This window comes from Brienomyrus brachyistius, chromosome 16, assembly GCF_023856365.1.
Source record: "Brienomyrus brachyistius isolate T26 chromosome 16, BBRACH_0.4, whole genome shotgun sequence".
Classification (NCBI taxonomy): domain Eukaryota; kingdom Metazoa; phylum Chordata; class Actinopteri; order Osteoglossiformes; family Mormyridae; genus Brienomyrus; species Brienomyrus brachyistius.
In genome coordinates, this window is record NC_064548.1 from 23,509,281 (window position 1) to 23,522,413 (window position 13,133).

Genomic DNA, 13,133 nt, shown 5'->3' on the forward strand with positions numbered 1-13,133 from the left:
ATGGGAACTGGGTGCAGTACACGCTGTTCCCCGCTACCGAATATCGAGGCTGTGTTAAGCTGTCTTTATTTCACTGAGTTTTATCAGTCGGACCAGAAAAAGTTTGTTTGTGGAAGGTGTGTATGGCTGAATACTTTTTACGCGATCCCGGATAGGGTGTGGGGCCGTCATGCTTTACGGGATCACAGCTTTCGTTCAGGTTAAAGTTTATGTTTCATTACAGGGAAGTGAAAACGGATCATAAGCAGGATGTAAAAGTGTGACATCAATATCGGATTCTGAAGTCGATTATTGATGATTATTGTAGGTCAAATGAATTCGAATTATATAACGCCATAAAAATAAGTAATGTTGACTAAAGTTCGGTGCTAAGGGGGTGCTTTCCTGGAGACAGCTCAAAAAGTTTTATTTAATGATATTTAACGCATTATTGGTTTGTGTTTACACAAGTTAATTGTTTTGAGCATCTTAATTATCAAAGTAAACAAGTAACAAGCTGATCTGAATCACCTAACCAGAGATTTTTCATTTTATTTAATTTTTTGAGAAGCCAACAGAGTTTCTTGTTTGCTTTCAGTCGTATATACCCACTTGACGTCACTATTGTTGTTTACCCATAACGTGGTCAGCACCCTGGACAGTTCGTATATTAAATATAAAGTATTTTCTCCCCCAACAGTGTTAATGATATTATTACTCTGTTGTCCACGAAGATAGCTGCACGTTCAACCTTAAGCAGCAAAATTAATGAAAATACTGATGAGAAATATTTACGTAATAAATACATACCAATCGTTTTTTTTTTTTAATGGAGTCAGCTGATAGGGAATGATTCTAAACATCGAAAAAGTTCAATTGCAATATACAATGAGAAAGTAAACGTGAGTATACGTGAGAAAGTAAAAAACAATTTTTGGAGAACTTTAGATAACGAGTAGCGTAGTAGCCTAATTGGATGGCTTTATTATTCAGATTCACGAATCAGTGCAATACGTGTTAGAAACATTAACTACAGTAATCTGGAAGAAAGTTCAGTCCGATTGGGCACATTACACATTCGATCACTAACAAGGAAAACGTTTTAAGTTTTGTCAATTAAAGCAGTTAACTAACAAACCATCATCGCCATCTTGCATGCGACGAAGAATCGCTTTGAAGATAAAGAATTCCAAAAACGCAGTGGACGCCTATGTCGTCCTATGTTAGAAAATGGTCGCCTTTGTCAGAATTAGCGTAAAGGTGAAAAGTTATCATGGTGATCTATGAATCCCTCACTACACTGTCAGCAGGGAGGAACTGTTAACAAGGAAGGAATTGTCACAAGCACCACGTTTGAATAAAGCCTTTATTTGCATATTTTAGCCAGGTATTCCACATGATGTACACAATTGGCCTTGAACTATTGCTGAATCCTGCGGATTGATTGAACCTGGTGGCTGTGGGCTTGGGTGCCGTATGCGTTGTAGTTTCTGTATTCTCCTTCATGCCTGTCCCTCTCAAGGATGTATTGGTATCCACGGTAACCAGGGAACTGGTAGGCCACCCAGCTGCAGAGGCAGAGGGGAGACACAACAAGGTCAGCTACTGCAGAGATCAGTGCTCTGAATTAGAACATCGGATTGGTTGGTCCCACTTCCTCTAGTCGCTTGGATCCACCTCATATACAATCTGATTGGTTGTCTCTTTCAACCAATCATTTTTTTTCTGCCCTCAAAACATTTTTATGTACGTGTGTAATTCCCAGGAGCAAATATCAAGGATCAACACTCTAAAACCACTGGATGCAAAACACAAAATGTTGATTGTTTGGAAGAGTTACATCAAACTGTGAGGTTTTAAAAAGACGTCAGCTTACGCTCCAGAGTTGACCTTCATAGATGCAACCTCTTTGCTGCACCAGCCCATGGCCTGCAGGGAGGGGTAGTCATTACAGAGCTCAAACCTGCGTCCTGTCAGGTCCTTGCACTCATACAAGGTCACCTTACTGTCAGTGTGTTTCTGTTGAGAGAGAGAGTCGCTCAGGATTGTCTGCAGATGGGAAACCAATTTATTGTATCACAGAATCTGCATGCTGAGAGGAATTTGTCACCTTAACCCCTCTCCTTGCTCTTGTCAAATATCTGACTGGTGATTCTTGTTATTAATTTATTACTGTTTGTTTATAGATCATATATCATACAAGTCTGACTTGACTGTGTCCACATTTAGAACAGTTTAGTTTTGTATGCTTATTGAACAAAGAAAATTGTTATATGGTTAATTCCCAGATGAAGGCAGAATTAGCTTGAAAAACCCACCCACCTATGCATTTTCCATACCCGCTTCTTCTATGCAGGGGGTCTGTTATGCCAGAAGGCAGGAAATAACCCAGGAGGGGGCTGCCAACCCATTGCAGGACACACACATTCACACCTACAGACAGTTTGGTAACTCCGATTAACCCCAGTATGTTTTTGGATTGTGGGGGGACATGGGAGAAAGTGGAGGAATCCACACAATGACACATGGAGAATATTCAGTCTCCACCCACAAAGAGCTGGGGTGGAGACTCGAACCCTGCTACTATAAAAGGCACATGAACAGTATGGAGTGATGAGCAAAGATGACTGGGGCTCATTCTGTTGCTAAGATACCAAGAGTGGGATTCTAGCTTATTCCTCAGTAGTAATTTTGCTTCAGCAAATGACAGTGATGAATGAGAATCACATCCATTCCAGGTGTCAGCAGAGGAATATTGTCCTTGTGTCAGGAACATGGCCATGTGACCTGTGACCCCTCCCCCATTCCCCCAAAGATAACTTACAGCGCATTTGATTGGCCGGAACGAGAGCAGGTGTTCCGTTCTGTAGCCGGAGTTTCCGCTCCATGCCTCCCAGCGAGGATAGTCTCCCTTCTCCAGGATGAACTGCTGACCCTGGAACTCGGGATACTCGTACCCGACGAAGCTGGGGCACACGGGAAGGTTGGTGGGCGGAGGGTTGCAGTAAGAGAAGGTGAGAAATGTGTCAGGACTAACTGGTAAGAAACAGGGTCAGGCAGTGCCCCCTTTGCAGTGCTAAAAGCGAACAGCACACACCCACAAAGCTAGAACAGTTTCATTATCAGATCGTTCGTCTCCCACTGGCACAGAAGCCTGGCAGCTGAGCCGCGTGATTCACACAGTCGCTTTCGGGGCAGGAACAGCAACTGATACCCAGAGACCTGCCTCGCAGTGTTCAGATGGGTGAAAACAAAGTGAACAAACGCACTGCGGGAGGGGTCGTCTCTCACTGCGTTTGGCGTGCTGAGTGACGTCAGTGATGTCGCAACATTCGACTCGGAATGAAAATACTTCTGAATAGCTTTCGTTATGCTCACATTGACATATTTGAGCAAAAAAAAAAACACCATTACATTATAAGAGACACCAGTGGCAACTGCAGTCTGATAAAGACCCCGAACCCCCTGTCCATTGACAATGTTATGGTAATTTAAGTAACAGAGTCACTCCGGAAGTCACCCTTTCTTCTCTGGGATTTCCCAAAGACCATGCGACGTGTTACTCACTGTTATCTGTTTCCAGGTGGTGTGTTTTAGTGGATATTCACTGCGGGGTGTAGAACTGGACAGGAGAGCACTTCACAACAGGAATGGAGGTGGATTAATTTAGGCTATAAGTCCACTTCCTAGGCCTCTGCTCTCTTATGGCACCAGCCCAACCATATCAGGACCCAAAACCTTAGCTTTCAGCAACATGACCCCCATGTCGGGAGAGTTGGGAGAGCCCAGGCAGCCCTCGCAGGTAGAGACTTACATGCCGTCCTCCACCTTTATGGAGCGGATCTTGCGGAAGTCCCTCTCCATGATGTTGTGACACTCCTGCATGAACTCGCAGTGTTTGCCCTGGAAGTTCTCCTCCTCCCAAACTGTGATCCTAAACTGCCCCATCTGCTCCATCTGCATCGGTTGGGTGTTCATGGCTGCAGCCTCTCCCCCTGCCACCAGAAGAGCGGGTCACGGTTTGACAGTCGAGAGGAGAAAGGGAGCAACACCTTAATTAAAAATCAAAAACAGAGCTATCTCCACTGAGGGCACAGGGAGAGAAGTTTGATTACTGAGCAGAGCTGTAAGTGTGACACTGATGAGTCATTGTGATTAAATCCAAACAGCGAAATTCTGCTCAGGAATCAACAGGCCGCAGCCTCCGTCTGCCTGTTTCCTGTATCTATGTCCCAGAGTCGGGTCTTAGCATTCGGGCTGCTACTTACGGACCAAAGGGGGACAGATCCAGTAGAACCACCGTCAGGGATCACAGTCTCTCTTGTGCATTTATAGAGGTCCCCCCCTTCCCTCGTCACTTCAGTGAGGCAGTTGCACAAGCCCTGCACACTCAGCAGTGCCTGGCTGAAAGAGGGCTTTAGGCCACACCATTGTGGGGGGCTTAGCGCCCCCTTACTCATCACTGTGGCACCCCCTCCCCCAACCCACACTTTGCCCATGGCAGCCTACAAAGGCAGTGCACTGATGCAACAGCTTTGGAAAGCTGACCGAATGGCAGCATTCTGGGAGATTATTTCGCAGATACAGGGCTCCGTGGACGCAGTCGATCTGCGCGGAAGCGACTGCTGCCAGAAGCCAACAAAGGTGCAGTTTTAAATTAAACAACGGCCAACCTGACAGTTAAAGTATGTTTACCTTTACAGGAGTGACTGTAAATCTCCCCGAATATCTCAGAATGCTGTCATAAAGCATTCAGCCAGGCCTATTAGAACTGAGATAACAATCGAATTACATAATCACAAAATGTTAAAATGAAAGACATGAAAAAGTAAACAATAATTAGGCTTGAAGCATTTTCTTTATATGTGTGACTGCAGGGTTTCCTCTCTGAAGTCAGACACACCTTGAATTAATGTTGCTCCTCTTCGGACAGTTGAGAGTCTTACTAGAGAGTCTGCCAATGACAAATTTCGACGATTCCTTGCACTCTGCGGATGCTGTCATTATCAGTGACTATTTCTTTCATAGTTCTTTTTGTGTAATGGTGTGTGTTTTGAACTGTTCAGAGTTTTGTTTGTTACTCTGTGTTTGGAGGTAATGCCTCCCTGTTCTCTAAGCATGTACTGTATGCAGCAGCTTGTTTCCCATAATTTTGGACTTTCAGTGCGACAAACAATGAATGTCTCTCAACCTACTAGTTGCTTCGGACAGCATTACACCTGCCTCCCTCAATCCTGTCACACCCCAAATTAAGTGAGACTGAGCACAAGTATCTCTTGTAGTGTATATCCCTGTACACCAAGTGATAGACTATCATCTTGTCCAGAGTGTTTTTCCAGCCTTGTCCCCCGTGCTACCTACCAAACAGTTAGACGATTGATGAATAGGATTATCTAAGACAGATGTTTAGTCTTTGAAGATAGTTCAATAAAATATGTGTTTATAGTGGCACCTGGTGGCTGTTGCAGCTATTGCAATATGCATATTATAGCCCTATTGGCAAAAGCAAGTGTACATTCCCCAGTATTAATTCTAGATTTTGAATGGTGAGTGAAAACAAAACTAAGAAAGACATACAATTACAATCTATACAATTTATTAGTTTTGTCACGTGCTGTTCATTGAAATTCAGGTGATTTAAATTCAGGGTTTTGAATCTCGCCCCTTTTGTGTGTGAGGGGCACTCTCCAGTGATGACGTACATCTGCCTAAAGGACTGGCATCTTATCTTACATGGCACCAGCTCTGTGCCACTGCTGCTCGGCACGGGCTCCACATTCTTGCCATAACCCTACACATGATACGTGGTATAGAAAATGGACAGATTCTTTTTTTAGCACCAACAACATGATACACTTAAAGGCTTAATTTAAGAACGTAAGATCAATGTATTCCCCACTATTTTGTTGAACACCCATGTCTGACCAGATACATCTAGGTTCTGTTGGAAATGAATATGTCTCCCAGCTTGCTGTGAGTTCTGATTCAGGATACCTGTGTGGCCCAGCTGTTCCTGTTCCCGGAGTGTAGTCTCCTGTGTGACCCAGCTGTTCCTGTTCCCGGAGTGTAGTCTCCTGTGTGGCCCAGCTGTTCCTGTTCCCGGAGTGTAGTCTCCTGTGTGGCCCAGCTGTTCCTGTTCCCGGAGTGTAGTCTCCTGTGTGGCCCAGCTGTTCCTGTTCCCGCAGTGTAGTCTCCTGTGTGACCCAGCTGTTCCTGTTCCCGCAGTGTAGTCTCCTGTGTAACCCAGCTGTTCCTGTTCCCGCAGTGTAGTCTCTTGTGTGGCCCAGCTGTTCCTGTTCCCGCAGTGTAGTCTCCTGTGTGGCCCAGCTGTTCCTGTTCCCACAGTGTAGTCTCCAGTGTGACCCAGCTCTTCCTGTTCCCGCAGTGTAGTCTCCTGTGTGGCCCAGCTGTTCCTGTTCCCGCAGTGTAGTCTCCTGTGTAACCCAGCTGTTCCTGTTCCCGCAGTGTAGTCTCTTGTGTGGCCCAGCTGTTCCTGTTCCCGCAGTGTAGTCTCCTGTGTGGCCCAGCTGTTCCTGTTCCCGCAGTGTAGTCTCCAGTGTGACCCAGCTCTTCCTGTTCCCGCAGTGTAGTCTCCTGTGTGGCCCAGCTGTTCCTGTTCCCGGAGTGTAGTCTCCTGTGTGACCCAGCTGTTCCTGTTCCCGCAGTGTAGTCTCCTGTGTGACCCAGCTGTTCCTGTTCCTGCAGTGTAGTCTCCTGTGTGACCCAGCCCTTCCTTTTCCCGGAGTGTAATCTCCTGTGTGACCCAGGTCTTCCTGTTCCCGGAGTGTAGTCTCCTGTGTGACCCAGGTCTTCCTGTTCCCGGAGTGTAATCTCCTGTGTGACCCAGCTGTTCCTGTTCCCGCAGTGTAGTCTCCTGTGTGACCCAGCTCTTCCTGTTCCCGCAGTGTAGTCTCCTGTGTGACCCAGCTCTTCCTGTTCCCGCAGTGTAGTCTCCTGTGTGACCCAGCTCTTCCTGTTCCCGCAGTGTAGTCTCCTGTGTGACCCAGCTCTTCCTGTTCCCGCAGTGTAGTCTCCTGTGTGACCCAGCTCTTCCTGTTCCCGCAGTGTAGTCTCCTGTGTGACCCAGCTCTTCCTGTTCCCGCAGTGTAGTCTCCTGTGTGCCCGACTCCATCCCATTAGGCAGATGGAGCATCTGGTGACCCTTGTTCACCCATTTGAATGATTACATCAGGTTCCTACATTGTGAGGCTCTGGCTCCCATTTTGCTGCAATATCCAGCCCTGCTTGTTTCCATGTGGTCTCTGCAGCTTGACGTTACAGGCAGTCAAGCTGCTCAAACCTGTTTATCTCCTACCACCTTCCTCCTACATTGGGTACTTCATTTATCTACATCACATTCAGAACCTTAAACCAGCTGCCCTCTTTACTGCTACAACTTAATTAGTACACCGCATGTTCAAAGGGCATCCGTCCATCTGTCAATCCATCCATCCATCGTTCAAAACCACTACAGGGTCAGGTGACTCCAAAACCTGGCAACGAAATGCAGGAAATGCAAGGCAGGGGATAATAATGGTTTTCTGTATACTGGGATTTGTTTCTTAATTCCAACTGCAGAATAAGTTTTTTTTTTAATGTTATATGTTACATAAAACACTATTGATTGACTAACTGATGCTCCATTTTAAAATTCTGTGTGTTCAGCTCTCACCCACACAGATTCCACGGTTCCGTTAAGGTAAGTAGCCATTATACTTACAGACAGCTGGCCAGGGTCTCAAAGCTGAGAGAGTCCCGAAAACAGCAGACAATCAGCACTGCCCCGGGGGGGTGTGAGCAAACAGAGCCACGCGTGTGTGTCCATCATCCCGTTACACTGCACTGTTGTCAGTATCACCATGAATGTATCATTCCTGCAACCCACTTGGTCTGCGTGTGGCAAACACACCAACATGAAGATATTAGACGTGCCTGGCACTCAGCACACTGCCAAGTGGATGCGCATGCATACCTAATGTTATTGGACGTGCCTGGCACTCAGCACACTGCCAAGTGGATGCGCATGCATACCTAATGTTATTGGACGTACCTGGCACTCAGCACACTGCCAAGTGGATGCGCATGCATACCTAATGTATGGTACAGCAGAGAAGCCGAATCAGCAATAATGAAGTTTCTGGAATTGCTACATGATTTTGAGAATGAACCCACTTTCATCCGAGTTACTTAGACAGTGTGTCCTACCTGTGTTCCAATAACGTGCCCAGTTCAGGGCGGGGGGGGGGGGGGTGCATAGTCTTCTATGTAGACTTCTGAGGGGGTTACAAATTATCGACTGGGGGGGCCTTGATTCTTGTAATTTGGTACTTTTGAGCAGGACCCCCCCCAAGCACATATTTTGTCTCTTATTGGGGGGGGGAGGGTCCCTGACCTCTTTTGGGGGATCATGGGACCCCCCATTTCCTCTTCAATTTTAAACGCTGCATGCCACCCCTAGCGTGCCTCTATCTAAGGCCATGTTTAGGACATATTCCTGGCATATTTCCTGAGTGCAGCCCCCCATGGTAAAATGACCCCCATGTCCTCCTCGACAGCTTTGTGATAACGTCCCTAAAAAGGGTCAATAACTCACCAGCCCGGACAGGTATTGCTTCTGAGGTCACACTGCATCAGCACATGTGACGCTGTGGTATCGTAACAATGCAACGTGGCCCAAGGCTTAGGCAGGAGCGAGTAAAAGAATACCAGGTCATTATTAATTTACTTGCCATATATTTTTATTCCAAGGAACCTATGTACACAGCTTGCTGTTTTGTTCACACATAGTTAAATATTTACCGGTGCAATGTGGGTTAAACTACCAAAGCAGGCTTCTGAGGCGGTTTCCTTGCTGTTATTCAGAAAGGTAGCGTCAGTTTTTGATTGGATCTTCAACCCTTTAACCACCACACTACCACCTGTGTGAAACCGTAAGCTTCATTCAGCATTTTTCCTGGTATTCCTGCAATATTTAAATAAGACCTCCTTTAGCTTGCAAATGGCTTATTTGCATATATGACTCAGCAACCCTCGTTACATGCAGAAACATATTGTTAAGCAATAAAATATTATTCAGTGCTTTCAGCTTGGGGAGTCACCAAATGTCACCTCTCCTTATTCCACTATTTCCCAATAAAGAACGTTTTGTATTCGTGTTTGCACTTGGTCTTGACCTGTGTTCATTGTACAAGCAGGACTATTTAAGAACATTTAAAACCCGGGTCTGGTAACCTTGCCTTCAGGAAAAAAAAAGAAAAGAATAAGCTAGACTGTAGCGATGCCTGACTCCTTTGTTTGATATTGTGAACCTCTATTTGGATAGCCGGCCACCGGGCCTGCGAAACAACCTGTTCCGCACGCCTGTCATTGCTATGGAAACTAATCCACCAAACGGCAAAGCTGAGCGCCCAGTGACAGCTAACTTAAGTGGCATCTGCCTTACCACCAGCTTGCTGTCAACAAATTCCTTGCACTCGGGCTGGACATGGTGAATAAAGTTGATTTTGATTCTGTCAGGGTGCACGGTTTGTGCTCCCTGCCAGTCTGGATTTGCTCCCCCACGCCACAGACTTGTGCACAACTGACCACGCAATGAGCAGTAGCTGGATGAGTTTACATGTGTCATCGCCGACTCCTTTAGCTATTTGAGCAGCATGGGGGACGGGGCTGATATTATGGGCTGTCCTGTCTTCTGCTTGACCAGCAGCTGGTCCCATAGTTGCAGTCAAAAACCTATGGACGCACTACACTCTAGGGCACATTGCCGTAAGTGTTGCACATCACACATGCAGCATGGTCACATCACATCATGGTCATATAACATCGTGGTCACATCACATCATGAACAAAATAAAGCCAACACCCCTTCTCTGCAAAAATATCCAACTTCTAACTGCTTATCCTGCCAGTCTAATGTGGGGTAAATTCACACTACAGACAATTTAGAGACCAACTATAGTCTAATTGCATGTGTTTTGACTCTGGGAGGAAAACTGCATGCAAATTACAGAGACATTGTCATAAAAAAATTGGTACGGTCTTGGTACATATTTGTTCCCCAAGTTACGTAGAACATTAATGTGCCCCCAATGGTGAAAAAGAAGTGCTCCTTAGTGGCCATTTCTGTACCTTGGACTAAAAGGTACATGTACCTACAGCTAGGGTATAACTTCAGAACCCTTGATGGTACATTCCCAGTGAAAAGTAACTGTGCCCTCAAAGGTACAAACCGGTATTTTTTTCCCTGAATTTGTACCAGATTTTGATTCTAATCCACAAAGCCCGGAGGTGTGAGGTAACAGGGCTATCCAACAAGCCAACATACCACCCCCAGTGAAAGCAGAAAGAACCCGATGTAACAGCTTCATATTTCATTCAAAAATGATGACCAATGTTACAATAATTTTATTGTATGGTTTGATAAATGTAACGTAATAAACGATAGTATAACACAAAAAACAGCATGAATGTGAGAGCTGTTGGCATTGTTTTTGATTTCCGCAATGGGAGGGAAGGGGAAATTCTGTGTTCCCCTTCTGTTACTGACACCTTACAAAAGTTAGCATCTGGATAAATGCAGAAGAGAAAAATAATAGGTGGCTGGGTCGTAAGGATCAGCAGCAGGAAGTCACTGTGATATTGCCAGTTAGACGAAGAGCAGGTTACAGGGCGCCAGGCATTTAACTGCTCACTGGGTGGAAAATAAACATAAGTTCATCTGTTGCCAGGTTTAGGCAGGTGGGGCGAGACCCGAATGGTCAAAATAGAGGTCTCCTGCTTTCTTTACCACTTTAATATATCTAAAATGATAGACTGATTAAAGACTGATGAAAGTCTTTTATAACAAGCAGTTTACGGAAAGGACACCTGTAGAAGCACCTGCTGATTCATACTGACAAAACCGGTTTTTCACGTATGCAAATACTGCAACGCTAATGTCACTTTATGATTTGAATTACATCTTTATGCCCTAAGGTTTGTCTCCATCAGATGAGACAGTCTGCCAGGACTGCAATATTAATGTTGCTTTTAAACCTGCGTAACGTAATTAAAAACATCAGATCTATTATCATCTTCACTTCATGATCATGGACGATAACGTAGCTAAAATGGCTACAAGGGTGCCGGTCAGTAAAGAGACCTGAAAGTCATTGCAATCAGCATTACAAGCCTTGGTTACCGCCATTCTGCTAGAGCCAGTAAAGATGGATTTATTGTACACTCACGGTGAAGCTGATATACATTATTTAGCAAAAAATTATGGACCAGACAAAAACATTTAGATAAAAGATTTTGATGGATTAGAAAATAAATTTACTAATAGCACGGTTTCTGTAGGATCATTGAATTAATGTGGAGACGTATAATTTAAATATTATTTTGAAAGAGATCTAGTTATGTAAAAAAAATAATGGCCTTATTATACCCTAGAGCCAAATACATGCGGAACAACCTTTACAGATGTAGTTGGTACAGTTTAATTTGGGTCAGTAGAAATTAATCACAATCAATTAAGACTGTCTCATTTAGTCTGGGTGGAATGACGATTTTGATCTATATCGAAGAAAAATCCCGCGATGTCCTTGGAAGTAAAGTCTCCTTCTGGGCGTCCGATTGCAGGGAATCTGTACCTGCTTAACGCGAGCCGAACGAACAAAACTTTATCAGCAGGTATTGTGCGTGTGGCTCAGCGTGAGGCAAACACAGGGATGGTCGCAGGTACGACGGCTCAGGCAAGTTACTGAAGCCGTCAGCGCCGCATCCGCCCAGGGGTCCCGTTTCCCCTGCACAGCCGGCACACCTTATTCCAACTTCCATGCAGGTGCCTTTCCTCTCTCGCTATAAACTTAAAAGAAAAAGAATGTAGCGCCGTAACAAATTCTGGCGTGATTTACAAAGCACCTTTCGTGGAAATGCACTACTTAAACATTATAAGCATTTCCAGACCGTCGTGAACTGGATCATACAGCTGAAACAATATACATATAGAAATACCCTAAAAGCATACATAAAAGTTACCTACCAGGAACTCACTTACCTGCCGAGTCACGTTCCTGTTCTTCCTCGGGGAATTGAAATTCTGTGGCCACTAGCGAGTATAAATACTGGAAATCTACCTAAATACTCCCCAGTTCACCTTTCCTTTCAATGATGGGGGAGAGAGCGCGCGTGTGTATCCCTCTGCCTACACCTGTCATACCGTGCGTTTGCCCAGACCTAATATTGACACAGACCTTTGGAGGGGGTGGGGCTGCCCCTTAGCAGACGATTAACTCGTCCTGATGGTTCCTGTCTCGCATCTACATGCCAACCGAAGCATCACAATAGGCAAGAACCACGGCGCGCTCGGATTGGCTGCAGTTCGCGTCCAGCGGCCGAGCGATAAACGGAAGAGGCCGAAGCGCTGAGTCTATTCATTAACCTGTGTTGACGGAAAGAGAGCAGCACCTGTCCAGCCACCTCCCTCCAACTGATTTACACAAATATTTCCATATGGCTTGCAAATTACTCACTGTTACGGTGCCTGGATGTATAGGGTATAACAGATACCCGAACGTGTATTTGATTATAAAATGCGTGACAGGTTAAGTCTATATTTACACGGCCTTCATTCATAGGTATAGCTTAGGGAGACGTTATGTGGAAGAGCTATAATTCATTTATTAAGCTCCCAGAGGACATTTTATCTGAGAGTTATGAAGTCATTTCAAAATAGTCGTTTATTTAAATAGACCTAATTTCAGATTTTCACTAGAAGGATTACATCGTACCACGAGCCATTAGTTAGACCTATTAGAAATGTTTAATGCTTAATATTTTTATATGTCTGCCTCCATAATGTTTTTTTTCTTAGTTGAGTGGAATATAAGCGCAGAAAAAAACGCTTGCAAGGGCAAAACATGGATTTTTTCTATGCTAATTAAAGATCAAATTTTAACACCTAGGGATTGTAACTTTTTCTAATTCACATAAATCTATACTAATTTGGCAATATGAATGTATTCAGACATATGCTTAACATTCGCTTATTGTATCGGAGAAATGGTTCCCGTTTAAAAGAGGGGTATAGTTGTGTTGCAAAAAATAGGGGGGCGGGTGGGGGGTTATGTGCAATAAGTGATTAATCCATGCAATGTAACATATGAAATATCAAC

The 13,133-nt window shown here is 44.8% G+C and overlaps 1 protein-coding gene and 1 long non-coding RNA gene across 2 annotated transcripts; both read right to left on the minus strand.

Annotated features, from left to right (window-relative positions):
• Positions 1-1,399: 1,399 nt before the first annotated feature.
• On the minus strand, positions 1,400-4,791 carry LOC125709873 (beta-crystallin A2-like). Its single transcript, XM_048978834.1, has 5 exons — positions 4,248-4,791; positions 3,794-3,974; positions 2,804-2,945; positions 1,856-1,998; positions 1,400-1,547 (listed from the first exon to the last, which is right to left on the minus strand). The coding sequence occupies exons 2-5, from the start codon at positions 3,955-3,957 to the stop codon at positions 1,400-1,402; spliced, it is 597 nt and encodes a 198-aa protein (XP_048834791.1). The 5' UTR covers positions 3,958-3,974; positions 4,248-4,791.
• A 5,574-nt stretch (positions 4,792-10,365) lies between these two features.
• On the minus strand, positions 10,366-12,214 carry LOC125710306 (uncharacterized). Its single transcript, XR_007382957.1, has 2 exons — positions 12,017-12,214; positions 10,366-11,824 (listed from the first exon to the last, which is right to left on the minus strand). It is a non-coding gene; the product is annotated as an uncharacterized LOC125710306 (long non-coding RNA).
• Positions 12,215-13,133: the final 919 nt, after the last annotated feature.

Coding starts and splice junctions, on each gene's coding strand:
- LOC125709873 (XM_048978834.1), bottom strand. CDS start 3,957: ATGAACACCCAACCGATGCAGATGGAGCAGATGGGGCAGTTTAGGATC. Junction 2,946..3,793: donor ATAAAGGTGGAGGACGGCAT/GTAAGTCTCTAC, acceptor CGTGTGCCCCAG/CTTCGTCGGGTACGAGTATC. Junction 1,548..1,855: donor ATGAAGGTCAACTCTGGAGC/GTAAGCTGACGT, acceptor CTGCCTCTGCAG/CTGGGTGGCCTACCAGTTCC.